This window comes from Brassica napus, chromosome A7 (assembly GCF_020379485.1).
Source record: "Brassica napus cultivar Da-Ae chromosome A7, Da-Ae, whole genome shotgun sequence".
In the NCBI taxonomy this organism is placed as follows: Eukaryota; Viridiplantae; Streptophyta; class Magnoliopsida; order Brassicales; family Brassicaceae; genus Brassica; species Brassica napus.
This window is the reverse complement of record NC_063440.1, coordinates 17,386,236-17,409,302: the sequence shown is the minus strand read 5'-3', so window position 1 is coordinate 17,409,302 and position 23,067 is coordinate 17,386,236. Positions and strand designations below refer to the sequence as shown.

At 34.7% G+C, this 23,067-nt stretch overlaps 5 protein-coding genes across 7 annotated transcripts; all 5 read left to right on the top strand.

Annotated features, from left to right (window-relative positions):
* The first annotated feature begins 1,173 nt into the window (after nucleotides 1–1,173).
* Nucleotides 1,174–4,582, top strand: BNAA07G16970D. The gene is made up of 2 exons (XM_013887542.3): nucleotides 1,174–1,839; nucleotides 2,593–4,582. The coding sequence occupies exons 1-2, from the start codon at nucleotides 1,395–1,397 to the stop codon at nucleotides 3,093–3,095; spliced, it is 948 nt and encodes a 315-aa protein (XP_013742996.1). The 5' UTR covers nucleotides 1,174–1,394; the 3' UTR covers nucleotides 3,096–4,582.
* LOC106445900 (calmodulin-2) lies at nucleotides 4,322–5,903 on the top strand. The gene is made up of 2 exons (XM_048737052.1): nucleotides 4,322–4,682; nucleotides 5,250–5,903. The coding sequence occupies exons 1-2, from the start codon at nucleotides 4,607–4,609 to the stop codon at nucleotides 5,621–5,623; spliced, it is 450 nt and encodes a 149-aa protein (XP_048593009.1). The 5' UTR covers nucleotides 4,322–4,606; the 3' UTR covers nucleotides 5,624–5,903.
* Nucleotides 5,904–6,302: 399 nt separating this feature from the next.
* LOC106445899 lies at nucleotides 6,303–8,301 on the top strand. Its single transcript, XM_013887540.3, has 6 exons — nucleotides 6,303–6,800; nucleotides 6,878–6,970; nucleotides 7,044–7,274; nucleotides 7,359–7,461; nucleotides 7,530–7,759; nucleotides 7,847–8,301. The coding sequence occupies exons 1-6, from the start codon at nucleotides 6,478–6,480 to the stop codon at nucleotides 8,076–8,078; spliced, it is 1,212 nt and encodes a 403-aa protein (XP_013742994.2). The 5' UTR covers nucleotides 6,303–6,477; the 3' UTR covers nucleotides 8,079–8,301.
* Nucleotides 8,302–15,263: 6,962 nt separating this feature from the next.
* On the top strand, nucleotides 15,264–17,840 carry LOC106356741 (fatty acyl-CoA reductase 6, chloroplastic). Of its 3 annotated transcripts, none has more exons than XM_048737047.1 (8): nucleotides 15,264–15,600; nucleotides 15,672–15,775; nucleotides 15,877–16,076; nucleotides 16,180–16,280; nucleotides 16,496–16,667; nucleotides 16,750–16,911; nucleotides 16,993–17,460; nucleotides 17,537–17,840. In XM_048737047.1, exons 1-8 carry the CDS (start codon nucleotides 15,324–15,326, stop codon nucleotides 17,694–17,696), a joined length of 1,644 nt encoding a protein of 547 aa, XP_048593004.1. In that variant the 5' UTR covers nucleotides 15,264–15,323; the 3' UTR covers nucleotides 17,697–17,840. The 3 variants fall into 3 exon arrangements, with proteins under 3 accessions (XP_048593004.1, XP_048593003.1, XP_048593005.1); XM_048737046.1 differs by having other exon boundaries at nucleotides 15,264–15,606; XM_048737048.1 differs by having other exon boundaries at nucleotides 15,264–15,606; nucleotides 17,529–17,840.
* Nucleotides 17,841–20,744: 2,904 nt separating this feature from the next.
* On the top strand, nucleotides 20,745–23,056 carry LOC106352922 (cytochrome P450 94B3-like). Its single transcript, XM_048737040.1, has 2 exons — nucleotides 20,745–21,284; nucleotides 21,824–23,056. The coding sequence occupies exons 1-2, from the start codon at nucleotides 20,824–20,826 to the stop codon at nucleotides 22,866–22,868; spliced, it is 1,506 nt and encodes a 501-aa protein (XP_048592997.1). The 5' UTR covers nucleotides 20,745–20,823; the 3' UTR covers nucleotides 22,869–23,056.
* Nucleotides 23,057–23,067: the final 11 nt, after the last annotated feature.

Here is a 23,067-nt window from a genome sequence, read left to right as displayed (position 1 = left end):
TTCATTGGCTGCCAAGACAGTAGTATATATGCAGAACAGCTCCGCTATAGCGACTACAAAAATATGGAAAGATCTATAATCTTAAGTTGTTTAGTTTAGTTTTCTCCTCTTCATTGGCCTTTCCTATTCGCTTATTCATATGTAATCAGCTTCTCTGGTTTCTTCGTCTGGGGCTAATATATTTTGTTTCTTTTGTCAGTCATATTGTTACTTGAAACTTCAAATGTTTATGGTTCATTGCTATGCACCATGACACCACATCACTTGCAGTTTTGATTTACAGATGTGCAGATCAGTTTGTGGACAGTTGGTTCTTTCTTCAAAGTCTAATTCACACTGCAAGTACTTCTGGAAAATAGTCAGTGTCTTTTTTAACGATCTCTGACCAAAAGTTTAGTGTAGTTTCTATTTTAAAGATATATAGAAGCTATGATTAACCAAAAAAGGGTATAGAAACTACAATTATAAATGTGATTATGTTAGTTTTTGAAGTTTGCGAGAAATGTTCATTTGAGGTATATTTGATTATTTTATATATGCCTTTGGCATATGGTCCACTCAAACTATAGTGCGCCATATAATTAATAACTTAGCCATATAAAAAAAAAGATTTAATTCCTATAGATAGGAAAAAAAGGTTAAAAGTGTTCTCTGTCCAGCATGCACAAGGACATGAATCTTAAAGAACACTCATAATCACATGTCCTTTTGTTTCTCATTGAGCGTTGTGCTAAACTCCTTATGTCTATTCTTGATTAGGGTTCTAAATTTTATTTATGGATCATTTTTATCATCTGAATCCAAAGTAATTGCTTTCACTGTTCCAAAATGATTTATATTTTCATTGAATAGTTTGATATTGCAGAAATATTGTAAAATTAAAATGGAAGTTAAAAAGTTTGAATTTAGAAGCTTATATATATATATATATATGCTACTATATGATATCAGTGTGTCACATTTCAAAGTCTTGGTTATGTTTAATTCAGAGTTGTTAGAAAAAAAAATTCGTAGATGGTAACAACAACAAAAACTTAGATAAAAACGGCAAAAGACATTATAATGTCTATAGCTAATGATAAATCGCAATTGTAAAAGCATTAGTATTCCCAGTGTTTGACATGTGCCAATGGACCAACCCTGAAGTAAAAATCACAAAATAAAAGGGAAAGGAAAAAAAAAATAAAGAAAAGCAAAACCTAAAACACGAAAGTAAAAATCACAAAATAAAAGGGAAAAGAAAAAAATATAAAGAAAAGCAAAACTTAAAACACGAAAAAGGTCTAGTGTTTTAATTGCCGTTGGAGTGAATAAAATAACAATATCGAGTAAGTGGTTTTAAGGTTTTAGATAGTGAGAAAAGAAAGAGCTCAAGAAACACATAAACACAAACAATGACTGCGAAGAAGAATAAACTTGAGAACTTGCTTTCTCCTTCATCTTCATGGCGGGAAAACCATAATCCTCCTCGGAGAAACTCAAACTCCTCTGTCGTTTCCTCTGGCTGCCTCCCGGGATTCTTCAACCTCTTTCTATCAACCTTCAACTTCTCCTCCAACCGCCGCAAATCCATCACTTTAGGCTCAAAGAAACAAGAACATAGAACAGTCGTCTACGCTCCTCCGGAAGACACAACAAATGGAGACGGTAGAGGGAAGGTCGAGCCGCCGCTTCCACGCAACGAAGGAGTGGAGGAAGATGCAGCGAGGGTGAGTCTTGTCGGAGCGTTAGAGAAATGTGACCGGGACTTAGAGGAGCTCCGGAGAACCATCAACGTCATCAAAACCACTTACCTTCTTCACAAGAAACTTGAGGTTTCACCACCAAAGGCGCGTACCGGTGAGTTTCTCTAAACCCATATAAACAAGTCATGGTCCATTTATTAAATATTAATCACAAAACACAACTCAACATGTCTAATGTGGGATATACACTTAACCTATTAGTTACTTAGTATAGTTCTGGGTCATGGTGCGTGGTTTAGTTGTCATCAATATCCACGTTTTATGGATCAACCATTGGATTCATTAACGTTCAGAAGAAGCACTAAAACTAGGAGAACAGTGTGTAGATTAAAGCAGCAACAAAGAATGAAAATTAATGAAGATAGATTGGGAAGGGCAAAGAGTTTTGTCTCTTTGATGGTGATGAAACCATGAGTATGTCCACTAGTGGAGGACAGTCTCATCATTTTTTTTAAAAATTTAATAATAAATAGAGATAAACAAATGTAATTGCTCTAACCATTTCATGCATGCATGAAATGTGTTATTTGATGCGAGGTGACGTTTGTTATTACTTGAGTTCACTTCAAAGTTGTTGGCAAATAATGTTCAAAATGGTATTAAGTCAAAAAGGTAGGGGATTAATTAATAGTTAGGTATAGTCTTAGTCTAATGTAACATCATTTATGTCTAATTAAAGTGTAGAAAGAGTGAGGAGAAAGAAGCATGTTAGACAAATGATGAAGTAGAAACAGCTTTTAAGGGGCCTTTATTCCTTTATTCATGAAGCCCACTTTTACTTTTGGTACCAAATCAAGAATATCACTTTTAAGTTGTATAATTTATTTTATTTGCTTAATGGTGGCAGGAGATGTCGTCGTGGGGATGCAAACAAATAATAACACGAAGACGACAATACACGAAACAGACACGAACACAACAATGTTCTCGACGATGATGAACGATCACGAGTACAAAGGCAACAACATTAATCTAGTCACTAAACCCGATCATAATGACGTCATTTCCAAGAGAACGATAGATACACGTTGCACATTGCCACTTGTGGTGCGGAAGATGAGATCACGGAGCTTGATGGACAGCGTGAACCAGGTTTGTGATGACTTGGTATCTGGTCAACGAAGAGAGGTTGGTAAGATCGGTTTGGCCCTTCATGACCACATCTGTCGGGATTTAATCACAGAGATCGTTGGCGAGCTCTGCTTCTCCCACTACGACAACAACAAGTGTCATAAACCAGCGGTTGATTCTGCTGATGGTCATGACAAAGGAAGTGGACGCCGACACATCCGACGTGGTAGTACCAACTCACTCCCGCTCGACGCATGTCGAAGAAGATTAGTGTTTTGATGTGGTTGATCATAACATAGTCGCGACAGTTTTCACCTATGACGCATGTTGTAGCTCTTTTATTATAACTTTTTGTATTAATAATCAAAGACGAACATTTCACAAGGGGCAAATCTCCAAAATAGCACCTTTCTAAATTTATATCACAAAAATAGCACTCAAAAACTAAAATGACCAAAATAGCATTTTATCTTTTGAAAAATTTAAATTTTTTTATTTTTCAAAATTTAAAATCTTATCCCCAAAACTTCAATTCTCAACTCTAAACCCTAAAACCTAAACTCTAAACCCTAAACCCTAAATTCTAAACCCTAAACCCTACCACTCGAGTGCTATTTTTGTGACTTTTGGCCTTGAGTGCTAGTTTGGGAACAAAAACTTGATTTAGTGCTATTTTGGTCCTTTTGTCTTTCACAAGGGTGCAAATGGTTAAATTTAATCATATATTTTTTCAGTCGTGAGATTTCACCGTCTTCGCTAGTGGATCTCTACACCCGTTCATTCAGCCCGTAAATCTATTAATGGAGATGTGTTAATCTTTGGAAAGTTTATAAAATTTATTTACTAAGCATATATATTTTTCATGATTTGGTTTCATTCACACATATTGTGAATCAATTTCTAATGTATCACAATGTTGGGATTGTGAAATTTCGTGTTCAGCTCTATATTGTCTAATTAGTACGATATTGTCTATTTTGAATTTTAGGCAAACCCGCATAATTTTATTTTTGGTTTCTTTCCCAGAATACTTCGTACTAATTAGAATTAGATATCTCTTTATATATAAGACATTCATTCGCCCAACTTCCAATTTGTAACTTTATTCCATATCTCACACACCCATCATTCACTATTACCGTTTAACCATATTTAATTATGACTTTTTCCAATAAACAACCAAAACTAAATATAATTTGAGAACATAGATAACATTTGCAGTTGAACAAAAAAAAAAAAACATTTGCATATGCACTACCATTAATTAGTAAGTCTATTGGAATGTCAAAGTTATGTATATATATGATATATACTGATTAGATGAATCAAATATATATGGTTATATGAAAAACAATTTTTTTAAAGAAATTGAATATGAGGAATTGAAAACATTTTACTAGTGATAGTGAAGTAAACAAAAAAATAAAATTGACAATGATCAAAAAGGACAAAAACACGAAGTTAGCCAATCATAAATAGACATATGGAGGTTATGCTGACATGAGAGTCAATGCTCCGCGTACAGACCGCGTAAACGTGTGATGCGATCATTGTCGTCCACTCTGGCGAGTTTGAAGAAAACCATTATTAATAGCATTAACTAACTAGTATCCGTGTCCGGGTTGGATCCGGATCCGGGTCAGAGTAAAAGTCGTTAACAGGATCCGATAAAGACGGTGTTTCTCTCGTTTCCTCGCTGACACTTCTCTAATCTCTCTCTTCTTCTTCCCTCGATTTGAGAGAAAATAAAAACAAAAAACAGGAATCTAAACGAGAAGAAAACGAAAACAATGGCGGATCAACTCACCGACGATCAGATCTCTGAATTCAAGGAAGCCTTCAGCTTATTCGACAAGGATGGTGACGGTACGTTCTCTTCTCCAGCCTCCACATGTTGACACATACGTTTGTGTATGCATGTACTTTTGTCTGGATTCGAACTCTGGTTTGGCTCTTTGGTTATTTCTCTATATCGTACGGATCTGAGTTTCCTGATCTCTAGTCTAGATTTGTCCTTTAGTTTCCCTTTGGATTGCCCAAAAACGCTGTCGATATGAAAAAGATAAAGAGACAAACTTTGAATTTGGATCTACCTAAGATGTCTGCTTCTCTACCGAGTTTTGCTTTGAGTTTGTTTTCTGCTTTGAGTTTTGTCTGAAAAGGACAAAGAGAGAAACTTGTTGTGTGCTTTGTCTGAAAAAATAATAAAGAGAGAAACTTGTTGAGTTTTGTCTGAAAAAATAATAAAGAAAGAGAGAAACTTGTTGTCTGCTTTGTCTGAAAAAATAATAAAGAGAGAAACTTGTTTTCTGCTTTGAGTTTTGTGTGAAAAAAAAAAGATAAAGAGAGAAACTTGTTGTTGAGTTTTGTAATTGTTGATTTTCTGGAGAAGGGAATAATAATGAACAATCCTTGATTTTGATTGCTTGGTAGGTTGCATTACCACCAAGGAGCTGGGAACTGTGATGCGTTCTCTAGGACAGAACCCAACCGAAGCAGAGCTTCAAGACATGATCAATGAAGTTGACGCTGATGGTAACGGCACCATTGATTTCCCCGAGTTCTTGAACCTCATGGCCCGTAAGATGAAGGACACCGACTCCGAGGAAGAGCTCAAGGAGGCATTCCGGGTGTTTGACAAGGACCAGAACGGTTTCATCTCAGCCGCTGAGCTCCGTCATGTGATGACAAACTTAGGTGAGAAGCTCACTGACGAAGAGGTCGATGAGATGATCAAGGAAGCTGATGTTGATGGTGATGGCCAGATTAACTATGAGGAGTTTGTCAAGGTCATGATGGCTAAGTGATAGTAAAGGTTTTGGACCCAAAAAGAAAAGTCCCAAACTTGGTTTGCTAATACTCTTTATGTGATTCTTATATTACTGTTATGTTTTTAAATTCTTATTCATGGGACTCTCTCTGGTCTGTTTTCTTTTATGCTCTCTACATTTGAAGTCTTGCTTTGTGTTCTTATTGCTATTTGTAAGTTGTAACTTGGTCTAGTTTCGTGGTTTCTTATTAATGGTCTCTCTCTAGTAAAGCATTGTATCATGGTTTTGTTAAATGCGGTTCTTCTTTAAAGTGTTACCTTTCTCCCCATTAAGAAAACACACACTCATTTCTTATATCAAACAAAAATATCAATGTGCTTTGTTACCATCAGGGGCCACTTGTTACCATCAAGGCCGGTTCTGAATGAAATATTTGTTTTAGATTCCAGTTTTTAAAGTGGTAAAGTGCACACACATGTTTCACAAATTTTTATTTAACTTTATAATGTTTACGGTTATCAGGGGCCGCTTATCAGAAATTTGGAACTATTTAATTTTTGGATCATTTTGGAACTATTTTTAATTTTATTCTATTGATGATGAAACGATAGATCTTGATTTATCAGCTGAACCGAGTTTACTGCCGAAAACCGAATTGTTCTTACACTAGTTCGGTCCGGTTTGGTTTGATTAACCGGTTTGCTCAGGCGTTATTGTGCGGCAAAGCGGAGAACCATTGTCTAGTAGACTCTGAGCCAGCTCAACGGATGTTGGGATCCGCCACGTCACCTCTTTCTGCTTCCGGTGAATCGTAGACTCTCAACGGCACCGTTTAGGCTCCGATCTTACGAGTATCAGTATTCTTCTTTCTCCCCTCTCTTCACACTTCAATGGCGACAATGAGCAAATCTCAGAGGACCAAACCCTCTCCTGGATCCCACCGTCTCGTTCTGCTACTCATCGTCTTCGCATTCCTCCTCCTCCTCTCCTCCGTGATCTCTACCGGAAAATTAGGCTTACCGTATCAACAGACCCTAATCGATTACTTCGCGACAACTCCTCGCGGCAAGAGACAACACACTCTCTCGGACAAGTACTTGTACTGGGGAAACAGAATCGATTGTCCTGGGAAGAACTGCGAGACTTGTGCTGGCTTAGGTCATCAAGAATCTAGCCTAAGGTGTGCGCTTGAAGAAGCCTTGTTCCTCAACAGGTAACTTGATTTTTAGCTCCAAAGTTCTAGACTTTGTAACTGTCTGTGTAAAAGGCTGAAGCTTTTCATGGTTGCAGGACCTTTGTAATGCCTTCTGGAATGTGCATCAATCCAACGCATAATAAGAAAGGTATACTTGATCGGTCTGATGACAAAGCTACTGAGGAAGGGTGAGTTCTCTTCTGTGAACACTTGTTTGTTTTTCTAGAAAGATATCTTTAGTCTCTTTTGGACTGTTCTTAGTTGGGTAGGGAGCTCTTGTGCAATGGACTCTTTGTATGACATTGACCTCATATCTGAGAAGATACCTGTGATACTGGACGACTCCAAGACATGGCATCTTGTTCTATCCACAAGCATGAAGCTGGGGGGAAGAGGGATTGCGCATGTTTATGGAGTCAGTCGTCATAGGCTGACGGAGAGTCACTACTCTAATCTCTTGATTATTAACCGAACTGCAAGTCCTCTTGCATGGTAAAAACACTTTGGGCTTCTCCTCTTAAGCTGTTTTAGAGTCCCGTTTTAGCTTACTTGAGATTGTTGATGATTTGGGTTTAGGTTCGTTGAGTGCAAAGATAGAGGCAACCGTAGCAACGTCATGCTTCCTTACTCCTTTCTCCCTAATATGGCAGCTCCAAGTTTGAGAAAAGCCGCAGAAAAGGTTGTTTGTTTACTCTGCTTCTTGAGGTGAAGCCTTTAAGCTTGAACAAGTTTTTGTTTTTGGTACAGATAAAAGCACAACTCGGTGATTATGATGCTATCCACGTTCGCCGAGGGGACAAACTGAAAACAAGAAAAGACAGGTTCGGTGTTGAGAGGATTCAGTTTCCTCATCTGGACAGAGATACAAGACCAGAGTTTATCCTTCGCAGGATAGAGAAGAAGATCCCACGTGGGAGAACACTTTTCATTGGTTCTAATGAGAGAACGCCTGGATTCTTCTCTCCTCTAGCCGTCAGGTAAACTACATTTTAATCAGATCAAGCTTGTACTGATACATAGAGTCGTTTGTGAAATGTTGTTGGATTTGCTTATAATCAATGCAGGTACAAACTGGCTTACTCATCTAATTTTAGCGAGGTTCTGGATCCTATAATCAAGAATAACTACCAATTATTCATGGTGGAGAGACTGGTTATGATGGGAGCCAAAACATTCTTCAAAACATTTAAAGAGTATGAAACGGATCTGACCTTAACTGATGATCCCAAGAAGAACAAGAACTGGGAGATACCAGTGTACACCATGGAGGATGAAAGAAAAGAATCAGTAAGCTAAAGTTTGTGCCTTCACAAGGTTAGGTCTTATTACTTCCCACTATCTTGGAGTCAAATGCTGGATTAGAGTTATGTATAAAAAAAAAGAGTCAGTCATAGTTATTGAGGTATTTTTGGTTTCCTAGGTGGTTCTTGTATAAATGTGTTCTTCCTACAAGATGAGATGTAATAAGATCCGTAATGTTTTTGAAGTTTCAAATTAGGAACCTTCTCAGTGTTTCTCTACTTAACCTGTAAATCTGTGCTACATAACCTAAACAATTCATCCTAAACTAGAAAATGGAAACAGAGAAAGTTGGCAAGGTCTTTAGATCGATCATGTAGGGTGAGACAATGTTGGCTCCAAGGTTGGTCCAATGACAGCAGAGTCATTCTCCTATTGTGTTGTTTTGGGATCTGGAACAAGCCTTTTGTTTTGAATTAGTGAGTTTGTGCTTCAAGAAGGATGTTTGTGGCTGCGTTGACATCATTTCTAGAGTGCATGAGCGCCTGTCTTGCTGCGTTTCTGTCAAAACCCATTGATACAGATGGCTCAGTTTCAGGTGCAGTAAGAGTTTAGCTAACAGAACAGCTGGCACTGAGAAAAGAAAGGACTCTTGCCTCTGCTCGGTGACCTGTGGTGGGTGATATAGTCCCAACGATGTTGCTCCTTGGTGTTGGAGGAGAACAGATACTGAAGGTAGGCAAAGAAAGCCGGGTAAATAATGAAGCAAATATCAGGCCGTATGGTCCAGTATGGTCAAGTTAAGTTTTACAAAATGTATAAAATATCCAAAGCAGAAGCGCATAAAACAAAACACCCATTATAATATTACCTCTGAATCACAAAGATAAATGTTTTGGGAAAAAAATGTTTCACAAAGCTAGATTTGTATGGTGTTTTTTATTATTATTATTATTTAATAATAATAATTTGAAATCTTAAGAAAATTAATTGAGTTTATAGGCTTATTAATGGTTTAACTTTACTGAAAATAATAATGAGTGCTCCTTTAATCTTGGCCTATGCAAAAAACCATATCCCTCACTTGCTGGGAGATTATCAATCTTACTTTGACTTGATACCTGTTGATTTGGTTGTGAACGCAACTACAGCAGCCATGTTAAAGCACGGTCGTGGCAATGTACCAGAACTCAAACTTTTACAATGTCACTTCATAATCTCATCCAAACCCCCTGCGACTTGGCAAGTTGATGGACTTCTTCTCTCAGAAATATTGAGAGAAACAACGAAAGACTTAGATCGTAATAAAATTCCACGGTTCCATAGAAAGTTTCACCTCCTATGTATCCAACACCATAGCGAAACAAGAAAGAGAGACCAAAAATGGAGGAGGAGAAGCGGAGACACACTCCCCATTATGCATTAAGGGCAAGAGGAAGCTAAAGAATTTTTGAGTCCCTAGCTAAATATATCAGCCTTCCTTGTTCTTTCAAGCTCGGTAAATAACATTACTTATACTTGTTCCTTTAATTAAGTTAAATAAGAATCATATTACCGAGTAAAATAGTTTATACCAGGTTTGACGACACCTATACAAGGAGTCTGCTTCAGAAATTGTCAATGGAATAGAGAAAGATGTTTGGATTAATGTGAGAGGCATTGATTGGGAGCTGACAAAAAAAAGGCACCGATTGGGAGAGTTACATTGTCATCTTTCATCCTCAAGGTATCAAAAGGGTAGTCTTTGGAGGAAGATCCAGCTTAAGAAAATTATTTAAAAGACAACTTTCAATAACATTACTTGTCTATATTTCCTTTTCACCTCTCAACTTTCAATTATTTAAGAGGTTTGTATTCATAAATAAATGTATCACTTCACCTATATATCTTTATGAATTTTATTGTCTATCAATCAAAGATTTATCGACATTGTACTTGAGGTTGTGATTCTTGTGAACCACCTATAAATAATTTTTATTCGAACAAAAAATGAAGATATGTTGGATGTTACATTTAAAATTTCATAACCGAAATAATATTTCCTAAATACAATTAAAACAGTAAAGACTTACAGTTTAAAGAAGGAAGAAGAGCCTAGGCCTGAACATTTCAGATATTGGTTCGGTTCAGTTTGGTTTGGGTGTTGGGTAGTTTGGGTAGGAGGCTAGAGGATTCATTTACTACATAACCTATTTTCGGTTTGAGTTCGGTTTGGATACTTTCGAGTTTGATTCAGTTCGGATAGTAAAACTAGGAACCGGAAAAAATTAGTTCTTATCGGTTCCAATTTGTTTGGTTATTTCAAGCAGTTCGGGTAATTTGGGTAAAATATCGAGTAATTAGGATATAAAAATCTTGAATATTTTGGATTACTGTGGATATTTCAGATAAAAATATCCGCATACTTTTGGGATACTTTCTAGTAATTCAGATACTTTATAATAATTTAATTTTTTCTCAAATATTTTCTAATACTTTTAATAGATTTTTAAACTATAAATATATATAGGTATGTTGTGTATATATATATATATAATTAATATTTTATATATTCGGGTATCCGTTTGGTTCTTTCAGGAGCCTGTTATTCCATATATAGAAATATAAGAACCATTCAGGTATTCGAGGGTTTTGATTTGGTTCCATTTTTGAATATTCGGTTTCTGTTCGGGTCTTCGGTTCTGGAATATTTGGTTCCGTTGCGGTTCGGGTGTTCGGTTCCAATTTTTTGCCAAGGCTTAGTAGAGCCTTTAAAAGATCAACTAAGATCGTTCCACAGTAGTTTTCTTTTTCAGCCATTTTATCCAGTTCTTGAGCTGTTCGCACCAAATTGACACTGCAAATTCTGAAACTCCATCATACAATGGACTTAGCATCTGAAATTCGAGAGAAAACATATGTCTTCTTCAGTTTCCATTTTGGGCCTTTGTTTTAGCGTTGGCACATATCTTTAGTTTCTTTATATAAACATCATCGTTGGCCCAATGTCTTCTCTTCATACCTACTCTGTTTTGCACTGTCCGTTTCAGTTGTTACACATGATACTCTTTCATATTCAACGGGAATATTGGTTGAGTAGCACAATAAAGATGTTTGGGTTCGATGGCAGAGGCATCAAATCGGAGCATTACATTGTCAACTTTCAGTAGTTTTTCTATCACCTACCGATTTTATGTTCAACTTCCAATGATTTATGCGGACTGCGTTCACTAATAAGCAGTGAGTTTTATAGTTTACAAATCAAAGAATTATCAACATGTGAATAACCTAATATTGAATTCTAGCAAAAAAAAAAAGATACTATATTTGTTTCCATGAACTGCATGAATGATGTTATCTATTTTCAGACTAGCCAAATTCGACAGAGATCATGTGAGATGTGAATGGTAGGCAGAGCAAATAACGGCTTTTTTGGAGCTACCAGTTTCTGTAATGGTTACTATTTTTTTATTAGATTGAGTGCCAAAAGGGAAATTTCAAAGATCATATCTTTTCTGTCTCACATGTGAGCCAACCATTTTCATTGAGTTTATGTGTTGGAATATCATATTTTTTCTAATAAAAAATTTAAATCAAGTAGTTTCCGTAAGTTGAGTCATGAGTGACCATATGTTTAGGGATTCACATCAATTTTCTTCCCTAAAATCAGTGATAATTATTCTAGACAATATTTTGTACTTAAGTATATAGATATGCTTCATGTTGTATACATATGTAATATTTATATAATCTTCTTCTAAATATTACCGAAATATTTCTCCTTTTCACGATTTTAATTAGTATCGATCAGAACGTTCAATCTTTGTGGTGTGATATAAAAAAATGTAGTATTATAAATAAAAAGATCATGGAAACTATAAGAATTACGATTATAGCAAAGCATATATAGATGATAAAAGTGTGAAAAGTAGCTTTGACAAATGATAAATAGCATTTTCAAATCAAATTTTCTTTAGAAAAAATGATAAATTTTGATAGAACTTATAAAGCGACGATTTGTAAAAATTAAGAAAAAAAGAACAACTTAGCCGGTTATTGTTATTATTTCTTTTTGATTCATAGTAATGAAAATTAAATTTTTGATCAAAAAAAAAAAAGAAAATTAAATTTTACAAAAGCTAAATCTAAAGTCACCTCTACCAAGGCCAAAAAAAAAAGCTTGAACAAAGGAGGTTAACACCCAAAGATAATATAATCCAAAGTGACATAAGATTACCAAAGTGTTTCATATATATGTCTCTTTGCAGTGATGGTATTCTTAGCCGGATATTCAAAATATGCATACTGCAATTGTAGAAAGAGTCGTGGAATATCATATAATAAAGATCGAATCAATAAGTTAAACTACGTTTAGTGAACATAAATTTCAAATAAAGTTTAGTGAACACATGTTCAAGGCTAGTTTAGAAGCCAGGGCGAACAATGCCACCGCGTTAAGGTTCACTCTGGATCTAGCGGTCCTGATTTTTTAATCCAGTATATATTTTATTGAGTTTGAATGTGAATATATAGTTTTAAAATACATAATGTTACAAATTATCGAATTATGTATTTGTTAAAATATTTTGATTAATCAAATAAACTTCAATTAATAAATAAAGTTAGATAGAATGTTTAATATTTCTTTTTTCAAAAAAAGTTTAATATTTCTGATATTACTCCTGTCCGTTTTAAAGACGCCGCTAGTGGCGGCAGCGACCAACAATTACCATATGAAAGAAAAAAATTCGGAGCTTTAAAGACGCAGCGAGCCGCAAGCTAATAATCGAAAGGCAGGAAACCAGTGTTGCCGCTGTCGCTGATATTATCAGCGTTCTCTTTACCGAATTTTATTTGCCGCCGTGTCAGAATAACAAATCTGTTTTGTCGTGACTTTGCTGTGCGTGCCCTAACTGTAGCGATAATTTAGAGCAGCAGTCACATGCCGCTGCGTTGATAAAACGAACAAGGGTATTATATATCCCGATGACTAGCTATCTGACACCAGCTTTCTTTCCGCCGTCCTCAGTCGGAGCACTGAAGCCAAAGATGTCATCAAGCCACCATAACTCAGAGCTTTCATGGAGGACGCCGCTACAGGAACCCTACCCTAGAAACCCTACCTGATACACCGCAAAGAGAGAAGAAATATTTTCCGCTTCTCAGCAATTGTGCCTCGCCGTCAATTAAGCACATACGCCGATTAGAAAGGGGGTAAGAGAGTAACATCGATACCGGCGACGGATGAACCTCTATCCTAAACGAGATCTGAAAACGAAGGGATTTGTTTGAGAGAAGAGCGTTAGCCATTAGGCCTGAGACTTATATCTGAGATCCGTTATCTGATCCGGGATTTGCTCCGTCCGATCCGGAAAAAATGGATATCCAGGGGGTTCGGATCCGGATCTTGATTTTACAGATTCGGCGGATCCGAATAATGAAATTTTAGGTCTAGATATTTGGATTCGAACTTACTATTTATTTAAAATATTTAAAAATTAATTATATTTATATATGTATACTATATATAATTATCATATAAAATAATGATTTTTTTTTTTAATTTTATTCAATTTCAATAAATTTTCATTTAAAAAAATTATAGGCTAAATAAATTAAATAAATCATTTTAATTAGTTAGTTTTTAATTTTAATTTTAATTTTTTTTAAATGATACGGATCTGGATATCAACGGATATTATGATTTTAGTCTGGATATCTAACCCCGAATATCCGGAGAACCCGAATCCGGATAACAATTTTACGGATCTGGATCCGGACATCTCAAAATATTCCAGATATCCGATCCGTCTCAAGGCTATTAGCCACATGCTACTCAAAGGCTCGCTTTGTTTTATATATATTATATTTTTCTAATACTATTTTAAAGTTCATATTTTTAACACAATAATTGAGACTCCAAATTTTCCGACACTGTACATGTTTAGAGAATCAACTTAACTAGCTTCCCAACAGTCAATGATACTTATTCTAGTCGATCTTTTTTTTTTTTTTTTGAAACTGAATTCTAGTCGATCTTTTGTATTTAAATATTGAGATATGCTTCGTACATACATGTACAACTTAACCTCTTTCATGATTTTTACGTTATGGATTAAAAATATTAAACAGATGGAAAGTACTAATTAATTGACATAAAAAAAATTAAAATAATAATGTCAGAGTTTTATAGAATGCAACTGGTAAAAGAACAAAAAAGGTATATTGACCAAGTTTCATGCCGCAGTAACATATATACAACATACTCCTTACCGATAAGTCAATATTTTTGTCCGGCATGCAGACTATCAATCTCAGTCATGCACGAGAGCGGAAACTATCTCTTACAGTGTGTGAAACATTTTGAGTCCATGACCCTTTGCTGGTGGAAGGACGTTAAAACATACTCGTCTGCTTACCTACGAGTCAACATTGGACCCCAAGTAGATAAATTTATTTTACCAAAAAGAAAGTAAATAAATTTATGGGTTCACCTAGGCCTAGGCATTTCGAGTATCGGTTCGGTTCGGGTATTTCAGGTTTCGGGTGGTTCGGGTAGAGGGCTAGAGGATCCATTTACTACTCGACTTATTTTCGGTTTGATTCGGTTCAGATAGTTTCGGGTTTGGTTTGGTTTGGATACTAAAACTAGAAACCGGAAAATACCCAGAAAATATTCGGTTCTCATTTGGTTCCGGTTGGGGTTTGGATAGTTCGGATAATTCAGATAAAATTTCGGTTATTTAGAATAAAATATCAAATAATTAGAATGATTTAGCTAAGAATTTCAGATATTTCATATTATTTTGGATATTTCAGATAAAACTATCCAGATAGTTTCAGATACTTTCGGATAATTCGGATATTTTATAATAATTTATTATCTTCAACTATTTTCGGATACTTTAACAGATCTATAAATTAAAATTATATATTTAGTTATATTATATGTATATATATATATATATATATATATATATATATATATAACTAATACTTTACATTTTTGGGTACCCGTTCGGTTCTCGGTTCGGTTCGGTTATTTCAGATAGAGAAATATAAAAACCGTTTTGGTATTTGAGAGTTTTGGTCCGGTTCTGATTTTGGGTATTTTGGTTTGGTTCCGGTTCGGCTTTATAGTTCCGGTTTTTTTGCCCAGGCCTAGGTTCACCAATGGATCCAACTATGTGACATCTTACTGGAGACCTAACCGCATTAACTTCCTTTGTAATTTTTCCTATATATATTCTCATTCCCACACAAAAGCCTTCCATAAAAAGGAAAAAAAAAAACTAAAAGCTTCACATTTTTCTTCTTCTAAAGATGGCAATGACAACAAATCTGCTGGCCACAAGCAAGGCCGTCAAGTTGCATGGTGTCCGCTTCTTCTCCTCTTTCCTCAGCAGACCGAACCACTTCTTGGCTTGTCGTTTGCCACAGTCGATCACACGTAGAGTCCAAACTTCTTGTTGCTATCGTGAAACATCGTACAAAGCTGTATCGCCTGAGCCAGAACCAAATAGTGTCAGTGATGGAGTTGGAATCATCCGTTTCTTGAAAGGAAAAACCTATCTTATTACCGGTGCAACTGGTTTTCTTGGTAAAGGTAAGACAAAACCTAAAACAGAGTTTTCTTCTTGTCCAGTTAAACTGATTTTTTTTCTGTTGCAGTGCTGATTGAGAAATTATTGAGGGCAAGTCCTGATATTGGGAAGATATTCATTCTGATAAAATCCAAGGATCAAGAATCAGCCAACAAGAGACTCTATGATGAGGTTTTGTTTTCAGTCTCATCCTTACTTTCTTTCTTTTTTGCCTTTCTCCAAATCAAATTTGTATCCATTTAAAAAAAATTGTATCCATTTGTTCCACGCAGATCATAACCTCGGATCTGTTCAATCATTTGAAGCAAATGCATGGGAGATCTTATGAAGAATTTATGAAAAGCAAGTTGATTCCAATAATTGGAGACATAGGAGAAGACAATCTGGGGATCGGCTCTGAAATAGCAGCCAATATTAGTGGCGAGATTGATGTCGTTATCAGCTGTGCAGGTCGCACGACATTTGACGACAGGTGTTTACTATGTTTCTACTTCTTACTTTGTAATTTTTTTTTCTGTTCTACTTGTTTACTTACAAACAAACAAGTTGCTGCTAACCCAAGCAAACTCATACAGATACGACCTTGCTTTAAATGTCAACGCTCTTGGACCTGGTCGGCTCTTGAGCTTTGCCAAAGACTGCAAGAAACTGAAACTGTTTCTCCATATCTCAACTGGTATGAGTTTATTTTTTGCCTATAAAGATTATTCCACATGGTTTATTGGTCCATTTCTTCAAACATTTTCTAAAATAGATGCAATTGATGTTCTAAAACTGAATAAATTTTACATTCATTCGATAAAGTTGTTCCATAACCGTAAGAGAAATTTCAAAAAAAAAAAATATATATATATATATAGTTTAAATTTTCTTTTGATTTTTGTTATATAGCTTATGTGACTGGCAAGAAAGAGGGAACAGTACTAGAGACTCCTCTCTGCATTGGAAAAAACATAACTTCTGACTTGAACATCGAACATGAGCTGAAATTAGCTTCAGAAGCTGTGAGAAAGTTGCATGGCAGTGGAGAAATCAAGAAGCTGAAAGAACTTGGTATCCAAAGGTGAGGATGAAGGGGAAAATATACTCTTTGCACATTATTATGTCAATAAAATCTGAAACAATATGTTTTTTTTTTACCTTAGAGCTCAGCACTACGGCTGGGAAAACACTTACACGTTCACAAAAGCAATGGGTGAGACATTAATCCAAACCATGCGAGAAGATGCGCCTGTAGTGATCATAAGGCCTAGTATTATAGAAAGCTCTTACAAGGAGCCTTTCCCTGGCTGGCTCCAAGGAATAAGGTTAAAGATTTTCATTGTTAAAGACTAAGGGATTAGATTTTCTTATTTTATATATTTTCATTTGGTTTTTAAAAAACACAGGATGACTGATCCAATGATCTTGGCCTATGGTAAAGGCCAAATTTCTGGCTTCTGGGGAGATTCTCAATCTTTTTTGGACATTATACCTGTTGATATGGTTGTGAACGCAACAATAGCAGCAATGGCAAAGCATGGTTGTGGAAACTCCGATCTCAAAGTTTACAATGTCACTTCTTCATCTCATGCGCATCCCCTACGAGCTGGCGAGTATATGGACCTCTGTTATCAACATTTGTGTGACTTTCCATTGACAGTAATAGACTTAGCGCGATGGAAATTCCACAGTTCCTTAGATGGTTTCACCTCCTCTGTATTCGACATAATAGCAAAACAGGAAAGAGGAACTAAGAATGAAGGTGGCGAAGCAGAAGAGTCACATACCACATTGAGCTTCAAGGGAAAAAGGATACTAGACTATTTTGTGTCCCTAGCAAGAACATATGAGCCTTACACGTTCTTTCAAGCTCGGTAAGTAACATACTTGGACTTGTTATTTTATTAAACAAAAAGCTATTAGATTACTGACTCTTGGTTAGCATCCTAGGTTTGATGACACCAATACAAGGAGTCTTATTCAGGAGATGTCAATTGAAGAGATAGAGATGTTTGAGTTTGATATCAAAAGCATTGACTGGGAGCATTACATTGTGAACGTTCATCTTCCAGGTCTCAAAAGGGAATCTTTGAAGGAAAGATCAAATTAAAAACCGATTTGGTTGGTGCAACTACTTGAGTTCACCAAATGTAACAAAACAGATTGTTTTTTCTTAATGAATTTTCTAAAGGTCAATTTTAATATAATAAAATTATCAAAAACATATTTATAAGAAAATAAGATAATTCTTAAATATTGTTCTGTTATTCTCTAGAAGTAATATTTTATATTATAGTTAAAAAGATATAAAATTATAACTAAATACCAATGAAGCAAAAATATTTGTATAAGTATAATTTCTATAATAATTTTAATAGGTGAGTGTTTTTAAAATTTCAACAAAATAATAAGCCTATATATTTCGATAATTTGTTTTTGCATATATAAATAATTTGATGTTTTCTTTAACATTTTGAGAATATAAATAATAAGTTATCATGCTAATTTTTGTAAGAAGATTATGTCTGTGTATTCGTAAAAAATTATGTCCGCATGTGCGGATAAAATACCTAGATAAATTATCAATACTATTAAAAGGGGAAGGAGTTTTAATAAATCTACTTAAAAAGGTTGTTTGGACCCTTTCATTAATTAATAATATTTTGATCTTACTTTAAATTTCAACTAACAATTAATTACCTTATATTTCTCTAACAATCATTCAGTCAATATTTTTATATATTAGACCCTTATCTTTTTGTTCACTATTTGATTATACCACATATATACTTTATTTATTAGACCGCATTATTTGGTACACGAAAATATTATACCACATGATACACTTCATTTTATTAAAACACACTTCTTATCAATACATCACTTATTAATCCCAACCACGGGTTGTAGCAATATTAAAGGTTTAACGTTCTAATATGGGTAATTCATTACAACATTAAATGAAACTAACATGTATTGTTAGTCAATTTCTATAATTTTATTAAAAGAGAAACTGGTTTTTGCTCATTAACAATAGTATAGACATTGGAAACAATAGAAAATATATTGGAAACGTTTCATTCAAATAAATACTAAAATTTTGGTTGTTAAAATCAATGCTGATATTGCCTAGATTGTAACAATCAGTTTGAAAAACAAAAGAGAATATATTATCGATATGCTAATTATATTCATTTACTTGATTAACACTTTTATTGATTTCGAATTCGTTTTAAAGAAAGTCTATTGTTAGAATATATTTTCAGAATATATTGTATTTTATTGGGAATATATTATATATACATTTTGTAAATAAATTACTGAAACGATTCTTTTTTTATTTAGAATTTTAATCCACATAGTATTGGTTTCAAAGATATAGAATCTGCTTGGCTATTTATGAAATTTATTTTAATGTTGGTTTCGATTTTTCAGTTTGGTATGATTTATTCTCCAATAAATGTTATCAGATCAATGTTTTATCTTATTTAGAAATTCATTAAAATTTTATTTAATTTCAAAAACAAATCCGCGCTTTTACGCGCGGGTCAAAATCTAGTTATATATGTTAAAAAACTTAAAAATAAAAAGAAAAGTCTCTAAACATTGTTCTTAATTTTGAACACAGTGAATTTGGGTTGTGATATGTGCAACGTCTTAGTTGTCATAGTTTGTAAATTACAATTGTGATTAAATTTTTTTGTGATGAATTTCAAACTCTTCTCATTTCTTTGTAATGATATTTATAAACTTTTATGTTTTATAAGAAACAGTGAGTTTATTTAGTTAGTTAAAAATATTTCTTTCAGCAAGTGTGGTTTCACGCCCTAAACACAATACCCTGTTTGAACACAATTTCCCATTTATGGAAATACAAAAGATATGGAAATATTTTCATAACTGCATTTTCTATATTTTTGCAGGTTTGTTCAGAATTATCCATAAATTGCAGTGAATATTAGGTGTAGAAAGTTGACACGTGGTTTGAAATCTGTTTCTACTAAAATAGGACTTTTGAGTCGTTTGTACATTGCTTATTCTTCGAAATCTAGAATGATAGGTTAAGCGTAAAATGTGTATTCCAGAAATACTTAGATAACTATAGTTAATTATTTAGTTTAATCGAATTGGATTGACTAACAAAATGTAGATTTCAATTTCTACTAAGTCATTTTTCGTAGAATATAAAATTTGTAGTCTGTAGAACACCGTAGAACATAATCTCAAATTTTTATTTTGTAAGTTTTAGAAAATTATACCAAACTACAAAATTAATTATAAAATAATTTATTTAATATATAATTTGATGTAAAAATCATGTGTTACAAGAAAACAGAAGCGGGTTCGTGGAAGCGGAAGTATATGGAATTGCAGAAGCGAGATTTTTAAAAAAATTAGGAAGTGTATACGTATTGGAAGCGTATATCCATTTATATATATATATATATATATATTAAAATATAAGAAAATTTTATAAAATTTAGGACTAAAAATTATATGATTTAAACTTAAAATTAAGCATTTATTCATTTATAATAATTTTGAAATGATTTCATATTGAAACTGTGAAAATACACATAAATAAAGTTTAAAAGAAATTATTATATTAAATATTTTTAATACTTAATAAATAATTGACACAATATATTTGAATCTATGCTATATCTTTAATAAAAACCTCTATGCATAGAGATACTTTATAGTATTAGTTTTAAAATTTATATATTTCAATTCTCTCTATTTCATTACTATTAAAATTTAGATTTTATATAAATTAAAACTGTTAATTTATATTATTTTTTTGGTTGATTTATGACATTGTGTTCTTAAAAAATGGAAGCGTGATTCCAAAACAGAATCGGAAGCTTCCAACGTGTTTTTAAAGAAAATATTTTAGAAGCGTTTTAGAAGCCAGATTACGTGAGCTTCTACAAAGTTTCGATTTCGGTTCCAAAGCGGAAAATTGGGCGTTCGATGAAGCTTCCGTGCAATCTAGTGTAAAACTGAACTATAATATATGATAATGTGCAGCAGGAAAAATATCGAATTATGGATTTGATTTCAGAATATCGAATTGAACCCAATAAACATGCTATTTTGGCCCTCGAAAAGCCCATGATATATCAAATGACTTATGTTTTTTCCTTGTTCTGCTGTTTCAATTTGATTGATACCCGCGACCACAAACACTTGGTTTGAAACTAATGTGAAAAAGGCAGCTCGGACAAGAAGACAAAATGGAGTTTCTCATCGTCATCATCTTCTTCCTCGTTTCTCTCCCTATCTTCATCTTCTTCATCTTCCCAAGGCAACCTTCCTCACATATCGGTTTCAAATCCTACCCCATTGTCGGAAGCTTACCTGGATTGGTCAAAAACCGTCACCGTTTCCTCGATTGGACGGTAGAGATTCTGTCCGAATGTCCGACACAGACAGCTGTTTTCAGGCGACCAGGGAACAGACAGTTCGTCATGACAGCGAATCCAGCAAACGTAGAGTTCATGCTCAAGACGAAGTTCGATAGCTTCCCTAAAGGCGAGCGGTTCATCTCGCTTCTTGAGGATTTACTTGGCCGCGGGATTTTCAACTCCGACGGCGAGATGTGGTGGAAAAAGAGGAAGACGGCGAGCTACGAGTTCAGTACTAGGTCTCTCCGTGACTTCGTTATGACCAACGTCACCGTCGAAATCAACACCAGGTCTATAATGTAAAATTATTATTTAATTTTAATCAAAATAACAAACTATTTTTCTTTAAACAAAATCTTAACTTAAATTCCTTTAAATTACTATAAGTTAAAAGATTATTTTAATATTTATTATATACTAGATATGAGCCAGTAATTTGTAACCGATTTCGTTTGATGTTTTAATTTATTAAGAAAATAATAATAATTTTATTGTATTTTTAAGATTGTTTTTGTATATATTGTGTGATACTTATTTTATAATTAAAAACTCGTTTTTACACATAAGTTACAATTAATACTTGTATTTTATAATCATTGTGCATATGTGGTTGGAGCCATATTGTAAAAATCATTTGCATACATTACTTCATTTAGCGCATGATGTGGATCTTAACCTAGTATATATATATATACATATAATTATAACATTCTACAAACTATTAATTTTGTCATTTTTTTTATATTTTGCATTAACATTTTACATTGTTATATATATAATATTTTTTCTAAGTAGGTCCTCTCACATGCTAAAACTTTCTCCGATATAGGCTTATTCCGGTGTTATCCGCGGCGGCGACCGCCGGAAAATCGATAGACCTACAAGATATATTGGAACGTTTTGCGTTTGATAACATCTGCAAGTTAGCATTCAACGTCGATGCCGGTTGCCTGGGAGACGGCGGAGCAGACGGTGTAGAGTTCATGAGAGCCTTCGATACAGCGGCCACAATCATCTCGGAAAGGTTTCAATCCGTTACCCCGTATTCATGGAAGATCAAGAAGAAACTTGACATAGGATCGGAGAAGCTTCTGAGAGAATCAATCGTGACCGTCCATAAATTCGCAGACGATATCGTGCGTCACACGATTGATCAAGCTAGGTCAAGTAACAACACGAACGAGGATTTGCTTTCAAGGTTCATCAACATCGAGGAAATGAATTCGCCGGAGCTTCTGCGTGACATTGTCATCAGTTTCATACTCGCGGGACGAGACACAACATCCTCTGCTTTGAGCTGGTTCTTCTGGTTGCTCTCTAAGCATCCAGAAGTTGAAAACAAAATCATACAAGAGCTGAACTCGATTAGGGAAAGAACAGGGAAGCGAATCGGTGAAGTTTACGGGTACGAGGAGCTTAAACTGATGAACTATCTGCACGCAGCGATAACCGAATCTCTTAGGTTATATCCTCCTGTGCCGGTGGAAATAATGAGTTGTGTTGAGGACAATGTATTGCCTGATGGGACATTTGTAGGGAAAGCTTGGGGAATAAGTTACAACGCCTACGCGATGGGGAGGATGGAGAGTATCTGGGGGAAGGGTTGTGATAGGTTTGATCCAGGGAGGTGGATTGATGAAACAAATGGTGGGTTTAGAGGTGAGAATCCTTACAAGTTTCCGGTGTTTCATGCAGGACCAAGGATGTGTTTAGGTAAAGAGATGGCTTATACTCAGATGAAATCGATAGTTGCTGCTGTGCTTGACAGGTTTGTTGTTGAGGTTCCGGGGAAGAAGGAACGTCCTGAGATTCGGTTATCTATGACACTTAGAATCAAAGGTGGTTTGTTTGTGAGGATACATGAAAGAACCTGAGTTACTTGTTTGACAAGTTAGGCTTGGTCTATGCTTTTATAATGTCTATGTTTTAGTTACTCTTTGGCTAAGTCTCCAACAAATATTGGTAACAATCACGAGGAAGAATGAAAGAATATGTAGATTTTTGCTAAGATACTCGGTGTTTCTTTGGTTACTTAGTCTCATATATTCAAAAGATTAAGGTAGCTTGACGTTG